The sequence below is a fragment of the Arachis hypogaea genome, chromosome 18 (genome assembly GCF_003086295.3).
Source record: "Arachis hypogaea cultivar Tifrunner chromosome 18, arahy.Tifrunner.gnm2.J5K5, whole genome shotgun sequence".
NCBI lineage: Eukaryota > Viridiplantae > Streptophyta > Magnoliopsida > Fabales > Fabaceae > Arachis > Arachis hypogaea.
This window is the reverse complement of record NC_092053.1, coordinates 105,024,232-105,035,103: the sequence shown is the minus strand read 5'-3', so window position 1 is coordinate 105,035,103 and position 10,872 is coordinate 105,024,232. Positions and strand designations below refer to the sequence as shown.

The 10,872-nt window shown below is 33.4% G+C and overlaps 1 protein-coding gene across 1 annotated transcript; it reads left to right on the top strand.

Moving 5' to 3' along the window:
• Positions 1-1,330: 1,330 nt before the first annotated feature.
• Positions 1,331-8,750, top strand: LOC112770229 (uncharacterized). Its single transcript, XM_025814623.1, has 7 exons — positions 1,331-1,624; positions 5,109-5,194; positions 5,615-6,962; positions 7,044-7,241; positions 7,338-7,411; positions 7,692-7,781; positions 8,078-8,750. The coding sequence occupies exons 1-7, from the start codon at positions 1,331-1,333 to the stop codon at positions 8,748-8,750; spliced, it is 2,763 nt and encodes a 920-aa protein (XP_025670408.1).
• Positions 8,751-10,872: the final 2,122 nt, after the last annotated feature.

The following is a 10,872-nucleotide window of genomic DNA, read 5'->3' as shown; positions in this document are numbered from 1 at the left end:
GCAATTTGATGTTTTATGTTCTTTTCTTGCTTGTTTGAGTTATTGTTTTTAATTTCCTGCATTTGATAGTTTAGATTTTATATTTCTTGCAATTTAATATGCTTTTACTTTTATGCACACCAAGTGTTTGATAAAATGCTTGGCATTAGGTTTAGAGTAGGATTTTGTGCATTCTTTGCTTGGAAAGAGAAATTGGGCAAACTTGAGTCATTAATACTGAATTTAGATTGGTGATCTAGAGTGATTAGTTAGTCTTGTATCCATTAACATTACTTATGGATTGGGCTTAACTAGTCCTATTTAACTATCTCTCAATGTGAAGATAACATTATACCTTCTTCCGATGTTGGAGATGACGAAATAAGATTAGCTCTTGACAACTATTGTATGATAATTAATGACTAGGATAGAAAGCCTTGATTCGCTACAACAAATATGGCCTTTAGCAACGCCAAATTTTGCAACACCTTAAAACTGTTCTCTTAGATAGTTTGGACAACGGTTTTTTGTAGTGTTATTGTTGAATTCAATTTTTCATTATTTTATAGCAACAAATTAAAACCATTCTCTTTGACTATTTTAAAGAACGGTTTTATAACCGTTACTATGATTTATTTTTAAGCAACGGTTTTTTGTTGTTGTTTAAAGAATTGTACAAAAGAAATGCATTAAAACTGTTGCCGAAATGCTACACTTTAAAACCGTTCTATTAGATGGTCTTAGACAACGGTTTTTACAGTGTTGCTGTTGAAGTTCATTTTTTCATTACGCAATAGTAACAAAATAAAACCGTTCTCTTTGACTATTTTAAAGAACGGTTTTACAACCACTACAATAATTGTTTATGAAACAACCATTATCTAATATTATTTAAATAATTATACAAATTAAACAATACCAATAAAAATAATTTCATATAATTATATAAATTTAAACTATTTTTTCTATAAATACTGAATTTATAAAATACTCAAAAACTATTGTTATAAATAAATAACAAATATTATTTTAAAAAATTAAAATAAATTTATAATAAATATTATATATTATTATTATAAATTATAAAAAATATTATATTTTGAAAACATAAAGTTAAAATAAATTTATAATAAATATTATTTATTTTTATTATAAATATATAACAAATATTAATATAAAAAATAAAATTAAAATAATTTTAGAATAGATATATTATATATCTATTGTTTATTAATTCTTTCTCACAAATAAGCACAGCAAATAAGAAAGCCCTTACGCGACGTCAACCCTAACCCACGCGACGTCGTCGAACCGCAGCTCACCAGGAAGCCCGAAATCTTACCATCATCGCATGTCACCAGGAAGCCCTAAATCGCAACTCACCATCGTCACACCATCATCGTCGCTGCGTCCTTCCCGAAATCGTCAATGCCTCTTCCTTCCCAGCGTCGCTGAGTTTCTCCTCTCCGCGGCGTCGCTGCTTCTCCCCCCTCCGTGGCTTCAGTGCTTCTTCGTTCTCCGCGGCGTCCTTACGTCTCCCCTGTTCTGCTTTTGCTTCGCTGCTTCTGCTTCACTGGGTTGTGCTTCGCTGCTTCTGTTTTGCTGCTGCTTCACTGCATCGGCCGTTTGTGGGTTGTCATCTGTGGTAAGTATTCTTCTCTGATTTTCTGTTGCTTAGTTAGGGCTTTGGCTGTTGGGTATTTTTGTTGGATTTAAGAAGAAGAAAGGAAAGTGGTGATGTTTGTGCATTGTTCAAAAACTGTTTTGAGGCTTTATTTGGCTAATAAGATAGAAAGGAAAATTTGTATTTGGCCGTTTGTGCATTGTTCAAATTTGTATTGTTCAAAAACTGTTTGTGCATTCTTCATCAATTTGAGTTCTAGTTAGCAAAACTCATCATTATACTAATTGTTTTAGATTTTTTCTTGGGGATAGAGTGTCGTAGAAGAAACATATGATGATGCTGTCTATTTGAAGATGAACACGTTTTGTTATTGCATTGTGTTCTGGATTTCTGTGTTGCTAAACTTGATTGATTTCCTTACATTATATTTTCCTACAAAGTTGGTTCCAAAGCGAAGCCAAGTTTCTCAAGTCATGATTTGTAGCAGTAACAACAGCTGTCTTTTGCTCTCTAATTTGAAACTAATATCTTTGATTGGGTTGTTGAGTTTTTTAAGCATATAATATCTGATGAGTATTTTGGAGGAAAAATAAATTTCTCCCAAAACACACCAATCTAACCGGCAAGTGTACCGGGTCGCATCAAGTAATAAAAACTCACGGGAGTGAGGTTGATCCCACAGGGATTGAAGGATTGAGCAATTTTAGTTTAGTGGTTGATTTAGTCAAGCGAATCGAGTGTTGGTTGGGTGATTTGTGATTTGCAGAATGTAAATTGCATGAAAGTAAAGAGAGCAGGAAATTAAATTGCTGAATCTTAAGGAACAAGAAATTGAATGGCAGAAACTTAAAGTGCAAGAAATGTAAATTGCGAAATCTTAAAGTGCAAGGAATGTAAATTGCTTGAAATGTAAAGGGGATTGGGACGTGGATTTGCAGAAGTTAAACAAGGAAAAGTTAAATTGCATCAAACAGAAGAGTAAAAGGGAATTGGGATTGGATCGGATCTTATAGCAGAAAAGTAAATAAACATGGAAAGCAAGAAACAGAATGTAAATTGGAGATTTCGATCTCAGGACCCAGAGACTAGAAAACCAAGTCTAGATCTCAATGCCTTCCTAGATCCAATAAGAACAATTGCAAGGGAATTGTAAATTGCAAAGAGAATAGATGAAGAACAATTAACCGGAATTGAAATTCAATTAACAGTAAAGAAACAGAGAGATCCAAGATTGAGATTGAAACAGAATTTCTTCAATTCTCCAATCCAAGATCCAAGACAAGTGTAATTGAAATTGAAAGCAATTAAAACAAGGAAATTAAAGATCATTCTATGCCAAAAGCTATGAAAATTCCAAAGAAAAACTCTTCCGGAAAAAGCTCTCCGAAGAACTTGAATTCTATCCTATTTATACACTTTCAAAAATGATCTTCAAGCCTTGAGTTGGGCCTTTGCTCTTGGTGGAATTGGGTTGAAAGAGGCCTTGGTTGATTGCTCTTGAAGTTTGGAGAAGAACCGAAGTGAACCAATTGAACCGGTTTGGAGTTTTGCTAAAGTTGGACCAAAAGTTTGAGCCAAAGTTAGGGGTCTAACTTTGGCCCCAACTTTTCATATCAGCTAGCATATTTTGCTGATACCAATGTTGGTGCCAAAGTTAGGGGTCTAACTTTGGCTCCAACGTTGGCCCTTTCTAGTGCACTCATGCGCCAACGTTAGCCTCCAAGTTAGGGGTCTAACGTTGGCGCAAACTTTTGCTCCTCTCCCTTATATTTTCATGTGCCAACGTTAGCCTCCAAGTTAGGGGTCTAACGTTGGCGCAAATGTTAGGTAGCCAGGGGGGAGTTTTTCATGCCAACGTTAGCCTCCAAGTTAGGGGGCTAACGTTGGCGCAAACTTTTGGTGCCCAGGGGAGAAATTCATGTGCCAACGTTAGCCTCAAAGTTAGGGGGCTAACGTTGGCGCAAACTTTTGAAGCCCAGGGGAGAATTTTCAAGTTCCAACGTTAGCCTCCAAGTTAGGGGGCTAACGTTGGGGCTAACTTTTCAACCAAAAGTTTGTGCAAAAGTTTGATGCTAACTTTAGGTCCAGCTTCTTGCTTCCTGGTTCAATTTCACTTATTCCATTGTCCTCTCTTCACTCCTAGCCATTCCTTCTTGCTTCAACCTTTCTCCAAGCTTTCTTCACCTATCATTAATCAACCAAACACATCAAAGCTATGCCCATAATCATGAGATATTCATTCTTTCATAATATGCAACAAATATAGCATAAAACCTCATGAAATGGCATGAATTCATATATGGTTGATTCAATCAAGGGAAACATGAAAATCTACTCAATTAGCTTGCTTGTAGCTCAAGAAAGTGCATAATTCTAATGAAAACAAAAGAAAAAGACTAGTTAAAATAGGCTAGGATGACTTGTCATCAATATCTAGAAGGGAAAATCTAGTTGTACTCTCTAATAGATATTCATGTTTAAACACCTAATTTTGTAGTCTTCTCATTTGTTTCAACCTTTTCTTTATTTTAGAAAATAGAAAATGTTCTGTATATATTGAAAATTAATCATTATCTATTTGTGTATATTTATGCATTTTTTCAACAAAAGAATGAGTAAGCAAAACTATTAAATTTATCATAATAGAATAATTAAATTTGTTACAGTTGAGTAATAAAATTTATTTATATAAGCTTAGTCATTATTTACAAACAGTAAATACTTTTTTTTAGTGAGTGATTTTTGATATGTATGTAGCATGATCATTTAACACATCGATTAATTCTCTCGTTATGTGTTAGGCGAACATTGGTCATAGAATATTTTCTATGTCTAAGATGGGATTCAAACTTCCAACTTCTTAGTTAAAGAATCATAATAAGTAATCAGATTATACTTATGTGGTTAAATAATTAAGAACTTTAACTATGTGAGTTAGAAACTGAAACAAAAAGAGTTGAGAACCTATGTTTGGTGTTAAATGTGTGGTTTCAATAGCATTATTCTACCTAGAAAAAGAAAATAGGGACTTAAAAGGATGTGGCAATATGCATGATAACATGTAGTAAAGGACTAAAGGGATTTTTCTTTCTGTTTTTTTTTTTTAATGCTCAAAAGGGGGATTTAGTAATAGTTTCCTTCTTTCTACTGTGCTTAACTGCTTATCCATTTTTCTAGTACATAAATTTTCTTTTGAGATAACTGAGGCAACTCTATTGCCAACCAGTGTGTGGTTTTGACCCTGTTCGGGTAGCAATACAAGCAAATTTATATAATATTGGGCAGTTGCAATTTTTAACACATACTGTGATCTGTATTGTTTGGGTGGGTGCTAAAAAGTCTTGTTTTCTTAAAAGACTAGATTTTGATAATTCTATTATTTGATTTTTTAGTTATATATCACTTTTGAAATTAAGATTTCTAAAACTGGTTTTAAAAGTGAATTTTTTTGTTAAAAAATCTGGTTATGAATTACTTATATTTTTATTCTTTGTTGCTATTTTAGTTTGTCTCTTTAAAACCAGAAAAAGAGAATCAAATAGCGGGACTCTCTGTAGCTGTGACTACCTTAGACATTGAGCTACACTATAGGTAAATCATTTAATATATTATCTTTTTAAATTTGTTTGAACATGTAATTGTTAAGAATATTTACTGATTAATTGATTGCTTAAGCTTCTTTGCATAGTTTGTTAGATACAAATTGTTAGTCTCATGATTGGTTGAGATGTTCTCTTTTGAATATGTGTGGTTGACTTCTAGAAATTCTTTAGATGCAATAAGCTCTTGATTGAAAAAATCACTTATAGTTAGTCTAAAACATATGTCTGTGTCTTTTATTTTAGTTGACAAAGTAACGGACAAATGGTAGACTAGTTTACCAAGACATACTGAGGGTTACCAACATGGTGTTAATTCATTTTTTGATTTTGCCTTTTCTAAAGGTAGACCATAAGGACAAGAAATTCTTTGTCCTTATTCTATATGTAATAATTTTAGTTGGGGGTGAAGGGATGAAGTTTATGATCATTTAATAAGTAAGGAATTTCAAAAAGGTTACACTGTGTGGGTTCATCACAGCGAAAGGATAAGTGACATGGATAGTGAATCCGATGAGAGTGAAGTCCATGAAGGATTTGTCGACGACATTCATGGGCTGCTAAACGAGACGTTTCGGCATGTGCTTGAAGGAGATAAAGATGGTGATGGGCCAAACGAAGATGTAAAAAAGTTTTATAACTTGCTTGAAGAAGGAAAACAAGAGTTATATCCTGGCTGTAAAAAATTTTCGACATTATCATTCATTATCCGATTGTATTTGTTGAAGACTCTTAATGGTTGGAGCAACGCATCCTTTACTGCTCTACTTGAATTACTGAAAGAAGTGATTCCTCATTTGAATATTCCTGATTCTTTTAATAAAATCAAGGCCATGGTAAAAGATTTAGGACTTGGTTATAATAAAATTCATGCTTGTCCCAACGATTGTGTTCTGTTCTGGGATACATATGAAGACGATGAATTTTGTCCAATTTGTGGAGCTTCCAAGTACATAGAAAATGTTGAGGTAGATATAAAAGTTGATAAGTTGAAGAAAAAACCTGTGCCTACGAAGGTTTTGAGGCATTTTCCACTGATTCCAAGGCTTAAGAAGCTATTCTTGTGTTCAAAAACAGCTGAATCATTAAGGTGGCACGATGAAAATCGTTCAAAGGATGGAAAGTTAAGACACCCAGCTGATGGCCAATCATGGAAGGACTTTGACAGGCTTCATCCCGATTTTGCTAAAGAATCTCGTAACATAAGATTAGGGCTAGCTAGCGATGGATTTAATCTATTTAGAACCATGAGCATCTCCCATAGTACATGGCCGGTAGTTTTGGTCGCATACAATCTTCCTTTATGGTGTTGCATGAAACCAGAGTATGTCATGATGTCCTTGCTCATCCCTGGACCATGTTCACCTGGAAAAAGCATTAATGTCTATCTTCAGCCATTAATTAAAGAGTTGAAGGTTTTATGGGAAGTTGGAGTGGAAACATATGATGCTTCAAAGAATAAAACTTTTCAACTACATGCAGCACTTTTATGGACCATAAGTGACTTTTCAGCTTATGCTATGTTATCCGGTTGGAGCACAAAGGGAAAGTTAGCATGTCCTTGTTGTAATTATGACACCTTCTCTTGTTATTTAAAACATAGCCGGAAGATATGCTACATGGATCACCGTAAATTTTTGGCTATGGATCATCCATATAGGATGGACAAAAGATCTTTCAATGGCGATGTTGAATTGAGGTCTTCACCAGCTTTATTATATGAGGAACAAATTTTTGAAGATTTGAAAGATTTTGATAATGTATTTGGAAAGAAGCAAAAAAATAAAATTGATGGTCCATGGAAGAAAAGGTCCATTTTCTTTGAATTGCCATAATGGAAGCAAAATACATTGCGCCATTGTCTTGATGTTATGCACATCGAGAAAAACATATGTGATAACATACTTGGAACTTTATTAGACATTCCAGGAAAGTCCAAAGATCATGCAAATGCTCGTTATGATCTCAAAGATATGGGCATAAGAAAAAAACTTCAACCAAAGGAGATAGATGGTGGAAAGAAAGCAAAAATTTCTAAGGCTTGTTTTAACCTTACTAATCAAGAAAAAACCATTTTTTGTGATATTTTGAAGTTAGTAAAATTGCCATCTGGTTGTGTCTCAAATATTTCTCAGTGTGTTCATGTTGCTGAGAAAAAGATATCATGCTACAAAAGTCATGATGCTTATTTTATGTTGCATTATTTGTTGTAAGTAGCTATAAAATGCACAATGCAGAATCAAGTAGCTAGCCCTTTAATTTAACTAGGTTCATTTTTTCGTTCCTTGTGCCAAAAAATTGTTGAAAATGATACAATAGATCATTTGGAAGTAGATATTAGAGAAATTTTGTGCCAATTGGAAAGAATATTTCCTCCTAGTTTCTTTGATATAATGGTACATTTGCCTATTCATCTGGTAAACGAGTTGAGGTTGGGTGGCCCAGTTCAATTTAGGTTGATGTACCCCCATCGAGAGATATCTGTGTAGGTTAAAGTCCTACGTTCGCAATAAGAGCTGCCCCGAAGGTTCAATTGCTGAAGGATATTTAGCCGAGGAATGCTTGACATTTTGCTCAAGGTATTTAAGTCCTAATGTGGATACAAGGCTGAGTAGGAGGACACAAAATTATGATAATTGTAGTGAAGCTGACGTATGTCATGATAGCTATTTTGTATGCTTGGGGCGACCAATTGGTGGAAAGAGGAAAGGGCAACCTTTTTCTCTAGATACCAACTCAAAATATACAAGCTCATCGGTACATCTTATTCAATTGTGATAAAGTTAAAGACTACATTAGATATTTTTCTTATATATTTTCCAATTACCAATTCTCTATTAGCAAATTTAACTTATTCTCTTTTTACTTACTTTAGAGAGTATGAGGGACATGTCAACAATCAAACTAAAGGTAGAAAATGGAAGAAGGCAAAAACTCTAAGCCATGATTTTAGTGAATGGTTCAAAGAACGTGCTTCTCATGAAGATGTTCCGAAACAACTTAAAGATTTGTCTAGAGGCCTAAACACAGTTGCAAAACGATTTTCTAGTTATGTAATCAATGGCTACAAATTTCAAACTAGAGAACATGATGCAAGCCACACAACTCAAAACAGTGGTGTGACTTTGGTGTGCGAAACACCAAGCTTTGCTAGTGCCAAAGACAACAACCCAATGACAAAATCCGTAACATATTTTAGTGAAATAAATGACATAATTGAGTTAGACTATTATGCATGTTTCAAATTTGTTCTCTTCAATTGTGATTGGTTTGAAGTTAAAGAAGAGAATTTTGGTCTAACTTCAGTTCATTTTAATAAAAGATGTTCTCGGGATGATTCTTTTGTATTAGCTTCACAAGTCCACCAATGCTTTTATATTCAAGACCCTTTTAACAAAGACAAGCATTATGTCTTGGACACAATGCCAAGGAATTTATTCAATATGTATGATGGGTATGATGTTGAAGCCGAAGAGTCTAATCAGAAGGACCCCTTTGATCAAGCGAATAATTTGTTTGTGCCAAAGGATAATTGTGAAGTTCAATAGACTAGAGAAAACATGCCAAATACAATCATTGAGCAACCTTCACTTGTTCTACAACAAGCTGAATATGATGATGATTCTAATCTTCAAGGAGATTTCTCTTCTTAACATAGAATATTTTTTTTTACTTTTATTTTTGGTGTAATTATTTATGAACAGGTGCATTTCTTATAGATTCTTAGTTCTTTTAATATGTGATTTGGTTTTTTACTATTATGTTAATAGATTTTTTACGATGTATACTAATCTCATTAGTTTATTTCCTTTTTCAGAAAATGTTCAAAAAATTCATTGAACATGAGATAGATTCAAAGTCAAGTGCTGAATTGTGTGTAAAGTTCTTCAAAAATATGGAAGTTAAGCGAGAAAAGATGTCTTCTGGTCAGCAGCAACATCAACTACCTCCACTACTTAAGTGGATAAAAACCCTTAGTGATAGGGAAAGGGTGAAGAAGTTAAGAAAAAATGGTGTCCAAGCAAATGATAAGCAGAATTTTGTAGAAAAGCCAAAAGTTGCAAAAGAAAAAGGGTAGAATTTGAAGAAAAGTAAAGTACAGATGGAAACAAGTATGACTTACTCACAAGGATCAACATGTAGACAAGAAAAAGAACTTCCTTCTAAATCTACTGCAATGGCTCACAAGAATACTATAGAAGTAAATTCTAGAATGAGTCAAGATTTGAAGAGAAAAGAGACCACAATTGAAGATGATATTGAAAAGTGTGGCAGCTTGCAAGAAAGGCCAACTAAGAAGGGAAAAACACGTCAATTTGCTTCAATACCGATTGATACATTTCTTAAACTTAACAATGAACCTGATGGTGAAGAGCAATTGGATGAGAATGAAGGAGATATTATAGAGGAGCAGGACAAGGATTATATTAATCCAACTGAGGCTGAGAACATAGACAATACTTTGAAAGGTAAACTTTTTGCAGGTTCTCAATTTTTTTCCTATTTACATTTTCTTAGTTTAATTAGTTTGTTCAGTTTTTGTTAGATTAGTCAGTTTAGTTATGCATGCTTAGTGGATTATAGGTGGTAAGGAAGTTATATCTGATTTGTAATTGATTTAGGTTGAACTTTTTGGTTGCTGTTGATGCTTTGAATGAACGGTTTCAAATCATATAGTGCTGTTTTATCCTTGTTAATGGCTGAGAACATGCCTTGTTTTGATTGAGCAATGATGATGATAGCCTTATTATGCTAATTTTTATATTGCTGCTGATTGCCATTTTCGCTTGCTATCGTTTAATTCATATAAATTGATCCTGATTAGTGCTGATTTGATTTTAGTGAGTTCATATGGGTTGATTTTGCTGTTTGTTTAAATTCAGAAATATTCTATTTACTACCAGAATGCTGCCGAAATTTCTAAAAATTTGTGTTAATTGAATTCCAATTTGTTAATTGAATTTGGTAATTTGTTACTTTAGTTTTGTTTCGTGACTAAATTCAACTCAATAGGTTACATTAATTTGTTCTTTTTTTTCAATTAAATATATTATAAATCAATAAGAGGGATGGTATATAATTAGTATCTTTGTATAGAGACAACAGTGAAAAAAACACGAGGACCTACACAATGCTTGAAGATTCATGGAAGACAGTTGGAAGATAGAGAAGAAATTACTCTAGATATTGAAGGAGAGGCAATTGGTCCTACTGATGAAGTTGTAAACAACTTGAGCAAATTTTTTGGCACAGTGGCAAGGAATTCAGATTTTTGTCCATTAATTTACACAAATTGGAAGGGGATTAAAGATAAATAAGCCATTTGGGAATATGTTCAAGTGAGAACTTTAGTCTTGTTTCTTTTAGAAAGTATCTGGAAATGTACACATGTATTTTATTCTTACTAGCAAGTAATATTTGTGTTTTATAAGCTAAATTCATTATTCCAACTGAAGGAAAGAGGATGGTCCTTACTCGTATCAATGATAACTAGAGAAGGTATAAGACCACAATAAATCAAACTCATTTTCTGCCATACAAATGTGTTAATGAGATGTTGAAAAATCATCTTAAGAGCATACCTGAGAGTCATTTTTGCAAGTTAATTGCTTATTGGAGAACTGAGAAAGTTAAGGTAAGACATGTGAAACTTAGTGTAATTATTTATGC

Bases quoted from the DNA above. Each gene is read 5' to 3' on its own strand.
- LOC112770229 (XM_025814623.1), top strand. From the start codon at position 1,331: ATGTCACCAGGAAGCCCTAAATCGCAACTCACCATCGTCACACCATCA. The intron at 1,625-5,108 runs GTAAGTATTCTT...TTGCTATTTTAG, and splicing joins TTTGTGGGTTGTCATCTGTG to TTTGTCTCTTTAAAACCAGA. The intron at 5,195-5,614 runs GTAAATCATTTA...TTGGGGGTGAAG, and splicing joins GACATTGAGCTACACTATAG to GGATGAAGTTTATGATCATT.